Raw genomic sequence first — 21,271 nt, forward strand, 5'->3', positions numbered from 1 at the left:
TAGTCACCCTTGTTGTCTTTTCCCACCACTTTAGTCTAATATGTAATATTAGATCACCACCTTGGAGCTACTAGCACTTTATAGCATTCAGTAACTATTTTTTGAATACGTGACTCTGACGCTATAGTTTTTAGATATAGATTCTGCTTAACAGCAGCAAATAAAAGGAGTAAGTTAAACTAAAAGTGAAACTGAAAAATATATAATTGGCAAAGTTTAATAATCATCAGAATCATTTTTTTTAAATATAGTACCTCACTAGTTTGGCCTACTGCGTGGCAAAAGCAAAACTGTCTATGATGGAAACAGACCAATATCTTTTTCTCCTGCCAGTCTTTCTTAGTCTCTTTCACCTAAAATACCCTAAGGCTTATTTCTGAAATGAAGAAAATTTAATATTGTGGTCCAGTTATTTGAAATTATTTGTAGCATGTTGTATCTCTGGGTGTTTTAAAGAAATCAAGCATATTGAAATTGTAATTTAGGAAAGAACAGCCAAGAAATAATTTTAGTGGTAAACATTTGTTTAAAGTTAGGAGTCTTGGTAATACATATAAGAAAATAATGTTTTAATTGAAAGTTTTTTGTTGTGCAGTTTATATCCTTTATGTCAATGCTTTCAACTTTAGCTGAAATATTTTAGTCAGCTCAGCCTTAAACATAAATGTATATTAAGCATTTTAATTTAACTTCCTTTATTATAGCACAATTTTAAGCCTTGTTTTTAACTCAGATATTTCAGATATAGAGTTGATTAGGTTTAAATTAATGGATTGTATCTGTTATACTTTTCTGTGTTATATTTTTTCAAAATAGCTACAGGAAATATTTATTCTTAATGCTTTAGAATTGATGCAAATTCTATTTAAGTTTTTAAACTACCAACAGTGACTTTTGATCTAAGAATATTTCCTGAATCATTTAAAACACCATTCCTAAAATATTAAAATTATATTGTAATTAACTTAAAATTATAGAGGAAATGATGAGAATTCACATTGAACTCTTACCTATTGGTATGTCTGCTTTGAGTAAAGCATCCCCTTCAACATTCAATATATATGAATGGCAGAAAATATGTTCACATAACCAGGCTTATACACACAAAAATGCTTATACTTAAAAAAACAAAGCAGATGATTTCTAACTGTATAGAATTCCTTATTACTCTTTATAATTTCTGCTAGAGTCATAACATGGATTGTATAAATCAGTCTTTCATTGTTTAATCTTATTTATCACTACTTAACATTTTAACAAATTTAGAAATTCTGAAAATGTAGTGATATATTAGCAAAGTTAAATTGTAAAAAATATATAAATTTAGGTTAGCTTTCTTTACCGGTTTCATCAGGTACTGAAAAAAATCTGTAATCAGTCTACCAGTAACATGGTTCTTTTTTTTTTTTTTTTTTTTTTTTTTCTTTTTCTTTCTTATTCTTTTTTTCTTTTAGGACCCCAAACGTCACTTGGAGGAACATGTGGATGTACTTATGACTTCAAATATTGTCCAGTGTTTAGCAGCTATGTTGGATACTGTTGTATTTAAATAAAGCAATGCAAAAAGCTATTAGTGATACTTTCAGTGTATATTCCTCTATTGTTCCTACTGCTCAAAATCAAGGGACTTCTGAAGGTGTATATAGTTAAATATAAGACATCTGGCATCATTTGCAGCACTGTAACACCTTCAGTCTCCATTGTGCAATTACTTCTGTTTCTTTAGTCAGGGTCTTTGCAGATTCCAAAGTTGTATAAGAATACATCAAAGTGGACAAATTTTGTTAAGATCCCATTTAATATTTGAAGAAATCAGTAACACAAATATATTTTGATTGTTGGCTTACACAATAAAATACATTTCCAATCTATGTCTCCTGAGGTCTTTTTGGCACTGGGTGGGATTGACAGAATAATATTTGACAGTGCTTTAGAATCTCATATAAGGATATATTTCCCTTTGCAATTTAAGATAACACAGAAAATATCAGTGTGGTAACAAAACTTTGCAAATGTAAAATGATTGCCATTAATGAGTGGCTACCTCATTAGTGAGTAATCCAGAAAAAATGCTGACATATTCTATTAAAAGTATTTGTTGCAAGTTAATATTGTATACTCATATCTTGTTAACATATTATACTTTCAGTATTTCAGAGGAGTGAATTTAAGAAGAAAAGGGAGGCAATTTAAATTTAGGCTTTTAACATTTTTTAAGAGTACATTCCACCAGTAGTGTTGAGATTGGGATTGCCTCCTGCAAGACTTCACTAGACTTTCAGCTCAGACAGCCATAGAAGGTGTATAATGTCTTCAAAGCAAAATGAGAAAAGCTGTACTGTGAGCACATAAGCAGTAATTTTATTGTGTCCTCTCATCTACCTTAACTTAGAAGTACCCAGTGTTCTGATAAAGACAAAAGTTTGACTAATGGTAGTTTTTATAGATGACCTTGTCCCTCAATCTGTTTCTAACCTGATGGACATAAGTAACTATTAATACTCACTCATGGTACAGCACCATACTGGGTACACTAAGGAATGTGCAAAACACATGGAGATGACCATTTAATTCTTGTCTCTACTCTTTGTGAAAATATGGTAAGAATGTTTATAAGGCTTCATTAAAGGAGGAATTTATTTGGGGGCTTAGAATTTAGACAGCCTCTGCTAGAGGTGGTATAAATAATGTGGTAAACCAAATCACTGTCCTATTTCAACAGTTCTAGGCTCTTGGTTGCCTGATGAAAAGTTACTAGAAACTACAAGTGGAAATTGCTTAAATTCCCTATGTGTTTCAGTCTCTTTTCTGGCGGGATAAGAGGTATTTGGAGTGTTTCTTGACTGTCTTATGTTTTCTTCTTTTAAATATAGTGAAGGTATATTTTATGTAGGACTTGTAGCATGTGTTAATTTAATTGTTGGGATTATAACAGCTAATCATTTACAATTCAAATATAAGGATTGAAGTTAGTTTTTCTTTTGCCTGATTTAAACGTGTGCAAGCTTTTTTTGGTTTTTTTGTTGTTGTTAATACCTGATTTTTCCCTTTGCATAAATAAGATTCTGTGACTTCTCTCGTAGATACTATTTGTAAGAGATAGTTAAGATTTTTTTTTTTTTTTGTACAGAAGAAGGCCTCAGTAATTCAAGGGCTATTCTTGATATTCCAGTTGAAACTACTACTTTTTTTCTTCACCATAGTACTCTGAAAAATAGCTCTTGAGTAAGTTCAGTGACTGAGAAGGCTTACACAATGCTTGCCTTTTGCTTTTCTTATTTGATCACCTCATCTTCCTGGACTCTCCACAGTCACATGCCACATTCTCCCACTTGGTTCATGTTAGAGACATCCCCAATTTCAAAACCTTAACTAAAATCCCTCCTAGTAAAAACCTACTTTTTTGTAAATTTGGAGCCGATCAAAATGAGGATGCCCTAAGAAAAGGCTCAGTGAACACCTTTGTCTTGGAATGTACAGCTATTTTAGCAGCAATCTGATAGCCCAGGCCCAGGTAGCCTTTGAAACAATTTATTTAATTATAAGCTCAATAAGCCATTTGAGGTGTGTGTGTGATGTGAGCATCTTTACCCTTCTGTGTAGTAGTAGAGCAGCACTAGAACCAAAACTCTTGCTTCCATCTAATAGAGTTCCCTGCTTTCCTCTTAGACTAGTATGAGGACATTGAAAGCTCCAGCCTCACTTTTGAGTGACTTGCTTGGACCAGGAGTGCTTGCTACATATATACAGACCTACTAAGTCAGAATTAAAGAATCCTAGTGTGGTTCATATGCACTTTAAAGTTTGAGAAGCCCTGCTCTGCAGAAGTATGATTCATATGCTGATCCTGAGGAAAGCCTTAGTTTTCTTTCTCGTGCATATGTAAGTTAAAGTCATATCCTATATGTGAGAAATCACTGAATTCAGTACTGATAATTGAGAGTGTACATTTATCTTCTAATCCAATTTCTTAAAAACTCTAAGACAAACTTTATCCCTTTTCTATATTTTTAACATGTCATTTTAGCATTTTTCATTTTCAAAAAAACCAATACAGGGTACCTGGAATGACAAAACCTGAAAAAGATCCCAGGTGGAATCCCCTTTTTGCTACACACTTAGGGCTCTGGAGGTAGGATGGGGTGGGAGGATTGGGTAACCTTGGATGGAAGCAATGGAGATAAAGGCATTCAGGGACAAATAAATTAAAGATCAAAGAAAGGAGAAAGCAAAAGTAGCCAAAATAGGGCAGAAGGCTCTCAGGAGAAATGGCGGTGGAAGGTAAAGGGCAAAAAAGTACAAGTGTCGAATAGTGTCATTGCTATGTCCCCTCCCCCACACCCGAACTCGACAGCTAAGGCCTTGCGTTTATGAAGCTCCCCGGCCGGTAGCTGAGATTCGCTTTCCAAAGGAAAATGGGGTCTAGCTGTATTTTTCTCCCAGAAAACTGTCTCGGCTTGAGTCTGGGACATCTGGTCATCAGCCATTCCAGCGCTGGGCCACCCACTCCAGGCCTTGCTCTCTGCCCCCTGCTGGAGGCCAAAGTTGGGGCCCACTGTGCTGAGGCGCGCAGCCCGCCGAGGGAGCCCAGACTGGGCTCAACGCTGACCGATCGGCCCATCGAGGCAGCGCTCCCAAAATGCACCCGCCTGCTTTTAGGGCGAGTCTCTGTAAAGCTCAGGACCACTTGATGTCCTCAGCGCCGCTCTTCCTCAGGGAGTTGCTGGGGGCCGGGGAGGCAGATCCACTCTCGAAGGAAGGCACGCGCTTCACAGGGCGGAGGTACCGGGGCCGAGCCTCCAGCGGGGAAAGAGTATGTGACCCTGGGGTCTGCGCCAGACGTTTCTCGTCCCGCGCTCCCCAGGCCTCCGGGATCGCCAGGGTGCTCTCTCCCGCCGCTTGGGGATCTTAGACAATGGAGCTATAGCCCGGCGGGTGGCCTGGGGCCGAGCGCTGAACGCTGGGATGGGTGGCCTCTCCCTCCGCAGACCCCCGCAATTCCCCGCGTGGAGCCGGCCCTCGCGTCAGCCAGCACGCGGGGCCGAGCTGCGCTTCTCTTAGTTCCCGCGCCGCTCGGCATCCCGGGAATGCCACAGGAGGGCAGGTTGGCGGATGCCGGCCACGGGAAACAGCTTTGGGCGGTGCAAGCCTCTGCTGCTCTCTACCCTTTGGTCCGAGCAGAGTGCTGGGCTCCTCTGTAGAGCCAGTACCGGGAGATTTCTTCCTACACTTCGGGGTCGTTTTGGGCCTCATGCTATTTATTTGTGCCAATATCCTTTTAAATTGGTTCTTTTCTCTATTCCTCTTTAGATTTTCTCATTTTAAAATTACTGGCATGGATTCTTTTTTCTCCCCTCCAGATTACATAAACATTAAACACACACACACGCACACACGCACACGCACACACACGAGTCTTCCGTAACGATCACTGCGTTGACACCACTTTCACTCTGTCTCCCCAGATCAGAGCTTCTAGCGAACCCATTTGCGCGAGGACTCGGCCCCTCTCTTTTCCTGGCGAGGTTTTTGAACCTGTCGCCAAGGCCGTACCTCAGAGAGAAGGAAGTGCAGTGGGACACGAGGGATGCATGGCGCCTGCCCCCAGTCAGATGCTCTTCAGATAATCTGCAACCAAGCTCGCTGATAAAATATTTAGTAAAGACCTCGTAAACATCACTGCAAATACATTAAGGCACTTCAGTCCGACAGCTTATGATTATTTCAAAACTTAAAAAGGAGATCATTGATTGTCACTGTTTCTGTGCTCAACCAAGAAACCGAACCTTCCCGAGGTGGGTGGATGGGTGGGTGAGTTGCTTGCTTTTCGCTCCCACTCCTCCCCCTTCCCGCTCACTTTCATGGCTGTGGCTCTCAGCAGCAGTGATTTATTTATTTATGTATGTAGTTTAAAAGGTGTGCGTTGGTGGGGTGTTCGCGGAGGACACGCAGGACCTGCTCACAAAGGACTGGCTCAGGTGTCTTGTGCTTCTGCATTAACTGGAAAAGACAGACTCTGGAACTTTTACAGGGCGAGAAGAGGCCACCGGCTCGCGCTTTGTATACTTTGCACTTGAAATCGTTACATTCAACTGAATATTTGGCTCATTCAGATCCGAAAAGTCTCCTAGCATCGTCGAATTCCCTCCTCCGCCCCTCAGCTCCGAAGAAGGGAGGTGGGGGGAAGGTAGGAAAATGTTTAGTAAATTGCACATCTTTGAATCTTCCTAAAGCAGTGGTCACAAAGCTTAAAGGTGACACAACAGTGTTCACGTAAAACCAACACACATTCTCCACCCCACCCCCAAGCCAACAATAAAATCATCCCCTTCAATTTGCCATGATCGTCGCGACCAGGAGCCAGGTGATTATCCTAATTAATGTCTATCTAATTAAATTACTGTCAGCAGTTAACCAATGGCAGGAGCCGTTTCATCGGCTGCACAAGCAGCAAGATCAAAAGTGAGCCTTTTCTGATTGCTGCATAGTGTCAATTGGCCAATCTCTTCTCCCAGGGAAAAAAAAAAAAGTAAATCAAACCTTTGAGAAGCATTTGCTGGTTGAAGTGCTTTCTGTCTAGTGAGGGGGTCTGTGGATTTCTAGTTTATGATAAATAGGACTTTAAAAACCAAGGACAGGAGGGCGAGTGTTCAGGTTCTAGAGCTATGCAGCTGGAGCACTGCCTTTCTCCTTCTATCATGCTCTCCAAGAAATTTCTCAATGTGAGCAGCAGCTACCCACATTCAGGCGGATCTGAGCTTGTCTTGCACGATCATCCCATTATCTCGACCACTGACAACCTGGAGAGAAGTTCACCTTTGAAAAAAATTTCCAGGGGGATGACGAATCAGTCAGATACAGACAATTTTCCTGACTCCAAGGACTCACCAGGGGACGTCCAGAGAAGTAAACTCTCTCCTGTCTTGGACGGGGTCTCTGAGCTTCGTCACAGTTTCGATGGCTCTGCTGCAGATCGCTACCTCCTCTCTCAGTCCAGCCAGCCACAGTCTGCGGCCAGTGCTCCCAGTGCCATGTTCCCGTACCCCGGCCAGCACGGACCGGCGCACCCCGCCTTCTCCATCGGCAGCCCCAGCCGCTACATGGCCCACCACCCGGTCATCACCAACGGAGCCTACAACAGCCTCCTGTCCAACTCCTCACCGCAGGGCTACCCTACCGCCGGCTACCCCTACCCACAGCAGTACGGCCACTCCTACCAAGGAGCCCCGTTCTACCAGTTCTCCTCCACACAGCCCGGGCTGGTGCCCGGCAAAGCGCAGGTGTATCTGTGCAACAGGCCCCTTTGGCTGAAATTTCATCGGCACCAAACGGAGATGATCATCACCAAACAGGGAAGGTAATACTACATTCTTGGCTGCGGCTGCTCCAGGCGCGGCCCGGGGGCAAGTGCACCCGGGTTGTGACAGCCGCGGCAGCGACGATTTGGGGTAGGGAATGGAGTGGAAGGCGCTCTGGAGCGCCCTAGAGATGGCTATTGTTGGAAAAAACGGGAAGTGGAAGGTAAAACCGCCGCGGTGGTGTTGGGGAGGGGATAGTCCCGCTCTAGAAAGGTGGTCGGAGATCCAGTCAGTGGCCGGAGAAAGGCGGGAGAGAGGGAGAGCCCTGGCCGGCGGCCGGGAGATGGGAGGGACGCATCAACGCCCGATTCACCGACAGGTGGAGATTCGGGTCGTCAACCTCTCTTTCCACCTGGGCAGTAATACCTGCCCACTCCCCACTCCAGCTCGCCCGCCGATGTCCCCGACTTCAGCCCCACTTCTTTTCTTCCCCCACCTCCCTGTTTCCAACCCAGCAAACATTCGTTCATCCACGCTGAGAGAACAAGTTTTGCTTTGCTTTCTGGCGCCGCGCTTCTTGCTTTTAATCTTTAACATTTATGTTTTTTTCCCCCTTGTTTTCTCCCCCCTCCCTTAATTTAAATAGGCGCATGTTTCCTTTTTTAAGTTTTAACATTTCTGGTCTCGATCCCACGGCTCATTACAATATTTTTGTGGATGTGATTTTGGCGGATCCCAATCACTGGAGGTTTCAAGGAGGCAAATGGGTTCCTTGCGGCAAAGCGGACACCAATGTGCAAGGCAAGTCCTTCCAATTAACACGTTTTCCTGACACTTATTTAGGTGAGAATGATTAATTAAAGCCTTTGTGGACTGGCTCGAGCGACTTTTAAAACGATCGGCCAATGACTTCTAAAAGGAAACGAGGGGGATAGGGGGACAGACTGAGCGGCAAGAAGGGGGAGGATTATGCAAAAGCTATTTTAATCATCTTCAGTTAATAGGAAGAAAGTGAGGCCTAAAAAAGCTCCAGATAATGGGCCTCACAGTGGAATAGGGGGTGTGTGTATGTGTGTGTGTGCCCTATGTGGCGAGGAGATGGGACTGGGCAGCGACCGGGGCATATGCAAAAAACTTATTTCTTTCTCTAGGAAATCGGGTCTATATGCATCCGGATTCCCCCAACACCGGGGCTCATTGGATGCGTCAAGAAATCTCTTTTGGAAAATTAAAACTTACAAACAACAAAGGAGCTTCAAACAACAATGGGCAGGTCAGTGGCGCAAGCGCTCATTTATGTCTCTCTCTCTTTCTCTCACACACATGCATACACACTCACTCGTGCACACTTGTCCCTCCTTAAGATCCAATTCATCACTTTAAAACAGCATGAGAAACTGGACACATGTTTCTTTGCTTCATTAAAAAGACTTTCTAAAAAATTCTATTTCCGTCCTCCAAGATTACATTAAATAATCTATAAAGTTGTTCTCCAACACCCCCCCTCCCGCCCAATTCGCGAGATTCCGACCTTCCCAAGTACCAATACTTGGTAGATTTTGAGAGGGAAATGATCTGCAGGTTTTGAAAATCTTTGTTTCTCCTTAAAGGAGGACTGGGAGAGGGGCCCTAAACATCGGGCGGTCGGGTTCGGTTTTCCTTTGGTGCTCGGCGATCGGTGCTCCTGAAGGGCTTGGGCTAGTCTGTCCCAGCCAGCCTGTCACCAGCCGGGCGAGTCCCGCGGTCACTTAGCCCCTGTGGCGGGCTCCAGACAGCCTCCGCGCGGTTCGCGGCGCACAGCTCTGCGCACCGCGACCGTTTTAACCCGCAGTCCGCCGATCCCCTTTCTCTCTGCCGGACAGATGGTGGTTTTGCAGTCCTTGCACAAGTACCAGCCCCGCCTGCATGTGGTGGAAGTGAACGAGGACGGCACCGAGGACACCAGCCAGCCCGGCCGCGTGCAGACATTCACTTTCCCCGAGACTCAGTTCATCGCCGTCACCGCCTACCAGAACACCGATGTAAGAAGGCCTTGGGGCTGAGCGCGCGGCGGGCGACATCGGCTTCTGCCGGCAAGCGCCGGTACCCCGGGACCTCTACGGCCGGGGCACTAACATCAGCAACAGCTGGCTCTGCTGTGCCTTTTAAGCTAGGGGCCTGCTGGGCATCTTACCTAAATACCTAGCTGGTGGGAAAACGCTTCCTATTCTTGTCTATTGCGGGTCACCTGGGCCACCTCTGAGATGACCAGGATTTTGGGGACCTCTTCTCCTGGGAGTTCTAATTTAGTTCTCAAACATCACTTTTGGGGTGAGCAAAAGAAGCACACATTTCATATATGTAAAAACTACAATAAATCAAATTGCTGGGGACTACAGAAAGAGTTTTCTAGCACTTGGAACTTTGAGCATTTGCAAGTTTGCACAGACTTATTTTACTAGTGTTGTTTTGACTACTAGAAGTGATTTTTTTTTAAACGTAAATGAAGATATCGGAACTGAAACGTATGCACTTATTGTAAATCAAAACTGATTTTAAGATGCAACTTGTGGCTTCTTCAGGTTGTGTATCATAAATGACCAAATTTTAAAAATAAGCTGAAACATTTAAAATAGGCAACATTTTTTGGGTCATGAATTCAAGTGTCCCTTAAAGATTTTTGTCTGAGTAAGTGCACTATGTGACAAGTATTTTAAAAATGTGCGTTCGAACCAGTTTAGAACATAGGAGAACTAATCGAAAGCAGTCTTTTAGTTTTGGGCATTAATTTAAACATGTTCATCATAACTTTCATCATACTTTGTCTTTTTTCCATTACATCCATTCCCTCAAATTCTTCAGTTATGAACACCTTGCTATTTAATGAAATTGTAGGCCTTAAGCCCCTGTAAAAAGTGGCAGGTGATATATTCTCAAGCACTCAGTCTTCTTATAGAAGGCAAAAATCATGTTAATCTTTTTTTTTTCTCTTTTCCAGATTACACAACTGAAAATAGATCACAACCCCTTTGCAAAAGGATTTCGGGATAATTATGACACGTAAGTGGTTTTGCACCTTTCTTATTAAATTTGTAGAGTTGGGCTTTAGGTCAAAGGTGGATTGTTTTGTACAATGCTTTTGGAAGCTACAAAGTGTGAAGATAGGGTTGTTTTCCAGGTTTTCCCTTTCCTTTTTGTTGGCTCCCCTTCTCGCTGGTAACCTTCTGGATTGGTACTTCTGTGTTTTTGGTCAAAGGTTTCCTCTACCTCTTTTTAGCTTTCATATGAATTACAAAGTTGTTGGCGGGGCTCTGGGGCTGGCTGGCTGGCTGGCTGGTGGAGCTGCCCTGGTTCCTGGGTGAGGGAGTTGTATGTGTCGCTGCAGATGCTCAGCTCAGATTGTCTGTGTCTGAAACCGCCCGATTCTGCCTGAAAGTGCATGTGGCTCTGGCAGTTGTTACAGTCTCCTTGGCATATGTGACTTTTATTTACCCATTTCCAGTTTTGTGTAATAGCTTTTCCCCTGCAAGTTTACTATGGACTGAATCAAAATGTGCACCCACTACAGTCAAGTTCATGAGCCCAGCCGACATTGCAGTCATTTCAGGCTTTGGGAAACACCCAGGTGCTGTTGTTGTATATTATTTATGCTTCAAAAGAAAAATATTTCTTCTTATCATTTGTACCTAGGTATGTTTTCATTAAATGTGTTGGTTCCCTTTTCTCCAGGCCCCCCCTACCTATTCCCATTTCTTTTTTTTAATCAAAATGCTGTCCTCTGGGGGCAACAGTAGGTGTAAACTGAATACTTTCTGTGCCTGTTCTAGCACTCTTGTTCAGAGTCCAGGTATAGTGCCTAGGAGTTCAGGTAGGGTTATATAGCAAAAGCTCAATCATGATTATGAGGATCCCTTCACTTTTTTCTAAGCATAAATGGGAAGGATAGATAAATTTTAACTTCAGGGCTTGCATTAAGTGCTTGGGATAGAGCTACAAAGGTGAAGCTGTCTTTGACTAGGAATAGATGACATTTGTGGAGAAAGAAAGTGGCTGCCTCCTGGTAGATACCAACCCTCCCCCCTAATATTCTTATAACAAACTGAAAAGAAAGTCCTTAATGCTACTGCCTATAACTGTCATGTGCATTCCTCAAAACTGGTCCAAAGGAAGCAAGCTTCGTCAGTATGATTCTCCAGAAAACAAAAACAAAAACAAACTTGGCTACGCTAGTCCTTCCTCACAATCTAAAAAGGTGGGCTCAGCACAGTGGAAAGCGTGTGGCCCAGGAGACGAAAGATATTGGTGTCTGTACTAGGGGGTCTTGTAGATTTTGAGCTTTTAATTCTGTTGTGAACATCTGTTCCAAAGCATTTTATTTTGCACAAATCAATCTGGTAATCCCAAGTGGGTTGGGACCTGGATGGGCATATAGATTGTATCTTTTGCAGAATGTTTTTTTTTTTTTTTCTTTTTAAAATATTGTGGGTGGTAAACAGAGAAGATATTTGGACCTTTTTAGTTATGTTCCCTTCCTGCCTCCTTCAACTTGTTCTTATGTGAAACTGGAATTAAATTTGGGGAGGGAAATTTTGTACAGTAAGCAAACTGGACTTGAGTGGCCACAGCACAACCCTCACCTATCTGTTTTCTGGCTGACTTCTGTTGTAAAAGCCACTTCTGCTTGATTCTTAAATCACTATATATTCATCATAAAAATCTTCTTTACCTATATAAATGGATACCTTAGAGATGTAAAGGTTAGAGATGAGTAGAATGGTTCATGACACTTCTTTCCCTTTCCACTGTTATATTGGTTATTTGGGCCTGGCTCACTTTTGGAGAAACAGGAAGAGCAGTGAAGAGTTCATGGAGACCGGGGGTTTGCTTGGCCACTCACCAGGGAATCTCCTCCCCAAAGAATTGAGGTCTGACAAGACTGAGGCTCTCTTTCAAAACAGTCTGTTGATTAAAGATTAAAACATTTATGTGTGAGTTAAATAAAAAAAGGGAAGCATGTGTGTGTGTATGAGAAAATACTTTTACCAATCTTGTTCCAATCTCTGGTTCCTTCTCAATTCTAATGGGATTTTCTAGGCCTAAGGCCTAGAGTTAATCTTTGATTATTTCGTCTATGGTAATTCCCAGCAGCACAATTACTGTCTGTGATTGGGCAAGTTATTTAACTTCCCTTGGCCTCAGTTTCTTCATCTGTAAAGTGGGATAATAATGGTGACTGACTTGGAAAATTGTTGTGACGGTTAAATAAATTACTATTTGTATAGTCCTAGACAAGAATGCCTGGTACATAATCAAGTTGTGTAAGGATTAGCTATTATTATTGGGAGAATGCTTGGAGGAGGTTATTAACTGTGCTGTAAGAGTTTGCCCCCAAGTTGTTTTTGTTTAGTTTATTTTTTTATTTTTAATTTTCAAACCAGTAACAGATCAAAAGCTGGGGAGAGAAGGTCAGAGTAAAGAATACTTTTTCTTTGTAAAAGAATTTTACTGATTGATGACTTTGCTTCCAAGTAGTTAATTCTTGTTGTATTGGTGGTGGGGGAAGTAAAAGGACCACACAGGGGAAAACAATAGACAATAATTGCTGTGGAGGCTCCCAGCGGGCAACCCTCGGGTCTCAAAAGACTGGCGAGGGCCAGTCTGATGATTTGTACCCCGAGGGCCCGTCGTCTCAGAGTGTGTGTCAAAAGGGAGAAAGCGGTCTTAAAAGGGTGGAGAGGATAAACTGGAAATTTCGCTGAGAAAATCTCACTGCAGAAGAAAGGCCCACTGGGCAAATATTAGACCCTCGGTAAAACTGCCTCAGTGCGTATACATATATTGGAGAAGTGGGATGAGAATCCTGTGATGTGCTCCTTTCTCCGGCCCCCTGTGCACTTGGCGAGAGGGCGCCAGAGAAGAGGGAAACCTTCCTCTTGATCTGTATCATTTTCAGGTCCTTGAATAGTCAAATCGGTTCCTTTATAATTTCACGATTTATTTGGGGGAGGATGCAGGTCTGTGACCTTTCATCTGTCTCTATCTTGAACGGCAGGTTACACGTGGAGAGTTGGGGGGGTGGGCGAAAAGGGGTGGCCTTCCCTTTTGCCCCCCGAAGGGACCTCTGCGCCACCCTTCGGTTCTCTCTCTCTCCCCCCCTCGCAGGATCTACACTGGCTGTGACATGGACCGCCTGACCCCCTCGCCCAACGACTCCCCGCGCTCGCAGATCGTGCCCGGGGCCCGCTACGCCATGGCCGGCTCTTTCCTGCAGGACCAGTTCGTGAGCAACTACGCCAAGGCCCGCTTCCATCCGGGCGCGGGCGCGGGCCCCGGGCCGGGCACGGACCGCAGCGTGCCTCACACCAATGGGCTGCTGTCACCGCAGCAGGCCGAAGACCCGGGCGCGCCGTCGCCGCAGCGCTGGTTTGTGACGCCGGCCAACAACAGGCTGGACTTCGCCGCCTCGGCCTACGACACGGCCACGGACTTCGCGGGCAACGCGGCCACGCTGCTCTCCTATGCGGCGGCGGGGGTGAAGGCGCTGCCGTTGCAGGCGGCCGGCTGCACGGGCCGCCCGCTGGGCTACTACGCCGACCCGTCGGGCTGGGGCGCGCGCAGTCCCCCGCAGTACTGCGGCGCCAAGTCGGGCTCGGTGCTGCCTTGCTGGCCCAACAGCGCCGCGGCCGCCGCGCGCATGGCCGGCGCCAATCCCTACCTGGGCGAGGAGGCCGAGGGCCTGGCCGCCGAGCGCTCGCCACTGCCGCCCGGCGCCGCCGAGGACGCCAAGCCCAAGGACCTGTCCGACTCCAGCTGGATTGAGACGCCCTCCTCCATCAAGTCCATCGACTCAAGCGACTCGGGGATTTACGAGCAGGCCAAACGGAGGCGGATCTCGCCTGCCGACACGCCCGTGTCCGAGAGCTCGTCCCCACTCAAGAGCGAGGTGCTGGCCCAGCGGGACTGCGAGAAGAACTGCGCCAAGGACATAGGCGGCTACTACGGCTTCTACTCGCACAGCTAGGCCGCCCCTGCCTGCCCCGGTCCTGGCCCTGGCCCTGCCGCGGCCCGGCCCCAGCCTGCCCCTCGCGCCTCGCTCCCGGCTCCTCCTCCCCAAGCCCCACTTCGCGCACCCCCTCACTTTATTTGACCCTTGAACACCGTCTGCAGCGAATTAGGACAGGTCTCCGAGTGTGATTTTAACCTCTTTTTTTGCACAGCAGTTCCTGCAGTTAGCGCACCGACCTTCAACTTGGCTGTAAACCTCTTTGGTTTCTCCTACTTTCCTTCTGTGAAGTTATCCTCCTAACAGTCCTCGTCCCCCTCGTCTTTTCCTCACTCTCCCCTTCTCTTTCTCGTAATGAAACTCTTCACCTTTAGGAGACCTGGGCAGTCCTGTCAGGCAGCAGCGATTCCGACCCGCCAAGTCTCGGCCTCCCCATTAACCATAGGATGTTGACTCTAGAGCCTGGACCCACCCAGCGCGTCCTTTCATATCCCCGAGTGGATGGATGGATGGATGGTAGGGATGTTAATAATTTTAGTGGAACAAAGCCTGTGAAATGATTGTATATAGTGTTAATTTACTGTAACGAATGGCTAGTTTTTATTCTCATTGTCAAGGCACAAAACCAGTTCATGCTTAACCTTCTCATTCATTTCTTTTCCTTTCTTTGCCTTTTTCTCCACTCCCCCCTGTCTCCCCTTTAAAAAATTTTCTTGTGAGATAATTAACAATATTCTAAGAGGCTCTGGAAACTTGAAATACTTGATAAGTAATGATGGGTTTATCACTTCTCCTCAATCCATTGCATGACAATTACTCTGTGCCCTACTGCACACAAATAGCTAAGGAAAATCTGACCAAACACCTGTAAAGGATAGGTGTCTGTTCATAGGCAAGTCGATTAAGTGGCATGATGCCTGCAAAGCAAAGTTAACTGGAGTTATATGTTCTCCACCCCCCTCCTTCTAAATAGAATAGCTCAACATCAGCAATATTATTTTGCCTTATTTGTTTTTCCCCAAAGTGCCAAATCCATTACTGGTCTGTGCAGGTGCCAAATATGCTGACAAACTGTTTCTGAATATCTTTTCAGTTCCCCCCCTCCACCTTTATATGCTGTAAATCTTTGTAATGAATATTCTACTAATGATATAGATGACTGAATTGTTGGTAACTATAGTGTAGTCTAGTGAAGATGAATTGTGTGAGTTGTATATTTTACTGCATTTTTAGTTTTGAAAATGATTTCCCCGCCACCTAGAAACAGCTGAAATTTGACTTCTTTGGGAAAACACTAGCATTAATGCAAGTAAGACTATGTTTTTCCCCCCTCTAAGTCTTGTTATATTTGATAAGGAGCACCAATCCCCCTGAAAATAGATTAGTAGGATTTCTAATGTTGTGTAGCAAACCTATACTTTTTTTTGTATTTTAAAATTAATGTGAAATATGCATCATACACAATATTCAATCTAGATTCCAGTCCATTGGGGGGATTTTTTCCTAATAGGAATTCTGAGTCTAACCGTGTGTATATTTTGGCTCTTCTGTAAATCTAATGTTGTGATTTTTATATTTGTTTCGTTTTGTCTGTGAACTGAATAATTTATACAAGTACACACTCCATTGAGAAACGTTTTGTTTTTTGCTCGTTTGTATTGTCTGTGTATAACAAGTAAAATAAATCTGGTAAAACGCTATGGTGTTTGAAAGCAGTTTACAGTTTGAAAATAATTATTACAGATGATTATTTTTAAGGGTTAAGGAAGAATTGCCTGTCCTTACTCCAAAATGGGGCAGTCTGTTTAGTGGGAACCACCTCCCATTTTCCTCTTAAGTTTGTTTTATAGCACTACCAGTAATTACTTTTTTCTTCTTATTTACAACTATTTAGTTCCCTGTGAGTTAAGTTTCATTTTGTTGCACTCATTTTTTTTCAGGAAAATGTACGCATTTCCTCATCATATCTATCTGATTTTCTCTGAAGTACGAAAAGGAGGGTCTTTAATAAGGAATTAAGAATTTATTTAAATTTCACAAAGTCAGACGAGAGGCTTTGGGTAAGAGTAGGGTGTATTTTAAACGCTTGTCAAGGTAGGCTGTTGACCGCAGTTTTAGGCCGATGTCGAAAATTTCAGTCTTTAAATACGAGGCCTTGGAGATGAGTGGCGAATCCATAAATGAAAACACAGAATGTCTTACATTTCTTGAGTGGATTGTTTTGGGATGGGGGGAATTGGGAGGGTTTGGGTTGGGGTTGGAGTGGGGAAGAACAAACTCGTGAAAGGTCAGGATTTAACCACTGAGCTTAAAACTTGCTTTAGGAGGTATGGAGGTGGGGTACACCACTTCAGCTCTTCTACAGTGGAATTCCTGTGCCAGTCCTACCCAAGCCAGATCCCCATCTTTTGAGAACAAATGCTGAAATGTGGATGTTCCAGCTCGGAGGGGTGGTCTCTGCGTCCTAGTCAAGGAGTTCTAAGAGCTCTTCCTTTACCTCGTGGGGAAGCGATTTTTGTACTTTTGTCTCCCAAGAAAGGAGATCCAGGAAAGAGGTGGAAAATAGCTCAACGTTCTTGCTTAGTCTGGGCCAGTCTTAAGTTGTGGCACTGAATTTACCACCATCCGGAGATTGTCCTGTATCCCCCTTTGCAATTTGCCGGATGCAAAGAGGCTTCAAAGTTGCGATTAAAATGAGAATGGGGGGCGGGGAACAAAACCGATTTGCCTTCCCTGGACATTTTCACCACTAGACGGCGTTCCGCGGAGTTCTGTCTGTCACATAGAAAAGCGATGACTGATTTTCCTTTGTGTTTCTTTCTCCCTTCCCACACCTAAGAACTAAACAAGAGGACAAAAAGTAGCAAACACAGTGCCTGCGTGGCGAGTGAAGTGGAGTAGTATATTCTTGTAATCAACCACTGGCTCTGCACTCCTGCGACCTCACCGCGGGTGCCGCGGAGCCGGAGGCGCACGTGCGGCCGGGAGCGCGGGGGGCGCGCAGGCGGAGGGCAAGGGGCTGCGGGGGCCTCGCGGGTCTCCAGGGCGGGAGGCCTGGCTGTCGGAGTGCGGCGTCCGGCCAGGCCCGCCGCCCTTGGGCCAGAGTCACCGAGAGCAAAGGAGTCGGTGTCATGTGCGGAAACGAAGCTCTTAGAAGCCGAGGATAGATTTCACAGGAACGTAGTGCCTTGTACAGAAAGACGCACTTAGCTGCTAATAGGAAGTACTTAAAAAAATTGGGAAGGTCGTTTCCCTTGCAGCTCTGCACCATCTGCTGTGTGGACTGAGTCAGCGTGAGGTAAATTTGCAGCTACGCGCTTTTCTCGGAGGCAGTGTGCTTTCCTGTCCCTTTCAAACATGATCATTTCTCCTCGCTTCCAAGGAGCCTTGGATGTTTAGTGAAGAGACACTGTCATTGTGTCTGAGAGGCTGCTGTTGTTCCTAGGAAATCAGTTTGGATTTGGGAGGGCCTGCGGGAACTGAAGTTCGCGTCCTGGTTTAGACCTGGAGGGGCCTTTTTATTTCCATGAGGATAGGAATCAAAGTTGGGACAGAGCAGGATGGCGAAACCTCCTCCTCATAAACTGTAGATATCCTCAGCTTTCTAAAGAGAAAGGGGGGGGGGATAAAGGCGAGCGTGCGGTTAGCACTTTTATTCTGGCTCAAGCCTTCCCGCCACTCGCAACCTGCGCCATCTTAACTCCTTTCCCACCACCCGCCAGGGGCTGAGTGCGGCGGGCAGGGCGCCTCTCGAGCCCAGAGACGCTGCGCCCTCGGTTCTTCACTTTCCAGGCTGGCGCAGTGGGTCAGGGCAGCCGGTAGGCGGGCACTAGAGCGCTGCGGTCGAAGGATGCGGCCGCGGGCGCCAGGGCCGTCCTGTTCGTGCCGACGAGGTTGAAGCTGGGCCTGGGCCTATCGTCCGGGCGTGCGGGAGCCCAGGCCGGCCGGGACCGACGTCCGCACTGGCCCGGCCAGCACGGGGGCTGCTCTGAAGAGCTGCCTCCGTCGCTCCGCCTGGGCCCAGGCTCTGCTTTCGCCGTTGGGTGGGTGGGTGGCTGCGCCCTGCCTGTCCTGACCGCAGGTCCAGGCCGGGGGTACAGGTTAGGGGTCCAGGCAAGGGATCCAGGCTGCGAATCTAAACTGGGGCCCCAGCTCATGTCCCCCGGAGGCCAGGCGGGTCTCTTTGTCTTTTCAAGAGTCAGGTGGAGTGTGGCTTGAGGCCATGACTCTGGCCTTCGGTGCAGCACTCCCACAGGCGACTCCACCAGAACCACGCTGTGCACCTGACTAGGATTTAGGTCGGAAGAGCCTTTTTAGGCCTAGCAGAAACTTCCTGAACAGTTTCTTTCAAAAATCAGGTGGTTTCTGCCTCGTTAGAACTGACATACCCTGAGCTCTTAAAATGTAGTAATTTAAGGTCTACGGAGAACTTTATGAACCTTGTTCCCTCTTGCAGTTACATTGATGCAAAACTCACAGTGACTCGCGTGCGTGTGTGTGTGTGTGTGTGTGTGTGTGTGTGTGTGATAAGTATTTATCTTTTAGCCCTGAAGCTTTCAAAGATGTACTTTTTGTTTAGGGTGCCGGTTAGGAACTAAAGCCTTGATGAATAGAGACCATTTACCTTCTCTGAGAATTTTAAATACACTAGCAGTATTTGGGCAACGTGTTTGTGTATATAAGTGATTTTATAAAATATTTTGCTAGTCTTCTGGTACAACACCTTTTCTGTGTGTATACGTCTTATTTTATCATGTATGCATTTTACTATGGAGGTAGGAAAAATCATAGACCTTATGATCCTGTAGGCAAACAAACCAGTCTAGATCTCCCAAAGGAAAACAGCAACAAATATTCTTATTTTTAGACAAACTTACTTTGAAGAAGTCAGCAACTTTAAAAACCAGTGATAAGCATTCAATTTTTAAAATATTTAATTTACTCTGGTAGGTGGGCAATTGCTTGGCTAATTTTAATATTTGAAAGAGTAAATTTTCAGCATAATATCAGTAGACTCAATCTTTTAGAAGGCGGCTGATAATTTTTAAATAAGTTGAACCCGTATGATTTATTGAAGTTACAATTTGAATGCAAGATTTACTTTTGGACAATCAGATTTTCTTTTGCCAGAACAAGATGACTCAAGGAAGACAGAGACATGGCATTATGCTTGGTTTTATTCAGTTGCTGTGAGATTTGTATGTCTTCCTGGCTCTGGTCTTCAGCTTGTAAGTTAGACTGCAACATACTTAAAAATATATTCATTTGAAAGAAAACCCTACTGCTTTCACAATAAAGTAAACTTGATGGTGTACAAGTCACTGGTCTCATCTGAGCTGATTATATCTGCCTTGCATGTATTTTACACCCACAGTATGGTTTGCAGCGGTGTTCAAGGCATGGCGTGAAAAATTTGATTTGAATAGTTCCATTAAAGCAATGAAAAAAAAAAAAACATGGCTTAATAGACCTTCCAGTGATAGCTCCCCCTCTTACCATGCTAACTCTGAAATAAATATGTGATCTAGTATTAGGAACGTGGCATTTAGAAGACCCTTGCTGGTAATATTTAATTTAATAAACATACTAACTGTGACATTATTAATGCAATGAAGCTTGTACCACAAGCTGATTCTTTCAGGTTGTTTGACCTATTACTTATCACTAGATTCCTTATAAACATATCCTGTGATTTATAACTTGAGTTTTATATTAAAATTATTTGGGGTTTCAACTCTTTAAAAATATCTGCATGACATGGCACTCATTTTATGTACAGAGCACTTATACTTGTGTATCCTGGCAAACCTTTCAAGAAGAGGAAGAGAGAATTTAGGAAGGAGAGCGTCTCTAGGGATATGCTTCTGGTTATTTTAGCTAATATAGTTATGTTCTAATACTGGTAGGAAAAAAGAATATAAGGTTAACTTTAAGTTTGGGGGCAAGAGTTATACTTAGTATATATATGTATTACATATACATTATAATATATATACATACTAAGTTTCAGGAAATGGCAAATTAATTGATCTTTCTGGTTGAAGGTATCTTCCTAGCTCACATTTCATCTTTTAAGATGTATTTGTCATCCCTAGTATGAAGGGGAAGGCGTTTTTCAATCTTAGGATAATTCAGAAGCAATTTTTTGGTTCTCAGTTAATTCAGTCTCATCTTAAAAGTTCAAATTTAGCAAAGCACATGTTCCCTTGTTCATGCCAAGTGTGATAAAAACTAGTCGAAAAATAAAACTATTGCAAACAAGTAGAGCACTGCACTTCACTGCATACTATACAGGCCACATCATTTCTAGGTCTGATGTCACTGTCTATTGGGCTGCCATTTGTGGGCACAAGTAAGGCTGCCTTTGAAAGTTGATAGAAAGCACTGTGTGGTTGAATTGTGTGTTTTAAATATTCTTTTTGAATAGTGACATGCACACTTGTGAGCATTCAAACATTTGCTGTCTTCTGTCAACAAAAGGTTATTTTTTTTAGGCTCCAGGATGTGTTTTTCTTCCTCTGCACTGGGAGCTCTTTTCTTTGTATCTAAAACATGAATTAGCAAAATCATCTCACTCCCTTTGTAATACAGTGAAATTATAGGCTATTTTATGTAATCATAACTTTCTTATAGTTTAATCTTTCCATTAACAATATTAACCTATCACATATATATTTTAAGTTTAACATCCCTGGGCTTCAGTGGATAAAATACACATAGATGTTATATAGTTTTAGCTTAGGCCATCTGCAATCATCAATGACATTTTATGAAAACATCTCAATTTTCATATAGCTGTCTCTTATTTTGAATGGCTTTCTCAGTTGGGACTTTACAAAAGGCCAAACCATTATTTCTAATTAAAAATGTTTCAAAGGTGGTTAGTGCTCTTATAACCTGACCTGGTTTTTAGTTAAAAATTTATGGTTTTGGATATAATTTTACCAAACATTAACATTTACTGCTCAGCACCTTCCTTTGAGAAAAGAGA

General features: G+C 44.1%; 2 protein-coding genes across 3 annotated transcripts in view; both read left to right on the forward strand.

Moving 5' to 3' along the window:
• Nucleotides 1-1,871, forward strand: part of PSMD14 (proteasome 26S subunit, non-ATPase 14) — a 101,506-nt gene extending 99,635 nt beyond the window's left edge. For both annotated transcript variants that reach the window (XM_003359536.5, XM_013984188.2), the window contains one exon: nt 1,455-1,871. In XM_003359536.5, coding sequence (XP_003359584.2) covers nt 1,455-1,553 — 99 coding nt within the window. In that variant the 3' untranslated portion in view covers nt 1,554-1,871. The remainder of the gene's footprint in view (nt 1-1,454) is intronic.
• TBR1 (T-box, brain 1) lies at nt 1,871-15,980 on the forward strand. Its single transcript, XM_001928598.6, has 6 exons — nt 1,871-7,357; nt 7,945-8,099; nt 8,450-8,571; nt 9,161-9,319; nt 10,276-10,337; nt 13,440-15,980. Exons 1-6 carry the CDS (start codon nt 6,666-6,668, stop codon nt 14,296-14,298), a joined length of 2,049 nt encoding a protein of 682 aa, XP_001928633.2. The 5' UTR covers nt 1,871-6,665; the 3' UTR covers nt 14,299-15,980.

Source organism: Sus scrofa, chromosome 15 (genome assembly GCF_000003025.6).
Source record: "Sus scrofa isolate TJ Tabasco breed Duroc chromosome 15, Sscrofa11.1, whole genome shotgun sequence".
Taxonomy (NCBI): Eukaryota; Metazoa; Chordata; class Mammalia; order Artiodactyla; family Suidae; genus Sus; species Sus scrofa.

Excerpts from the sequence above, each read along its gene's own strand:
- TBR1 (XM_001928598.6), top strand. The coding sequence starts at position 6,666 with ATGCAGCTGGAGCACTGCCTTTCTCCTTCTATCATGCTCTCCAAGAAA. Across the intron at positions 8,572-9,160 it reads CTTCAAACAACAATGGGCAG|ATGGTGGTTTTGCAGTCCTT; the intron begins GTCAGTGGCGCA and ends TCTGCCGGACAG. Across the intron at positions 10,338-13,439 it reads TTTCGGGATAATTATGACAC|GATCTACACTGGCTGTGACA; the intron begins GTAAGTGGTTTT and ends CCCCCCTCGCAG.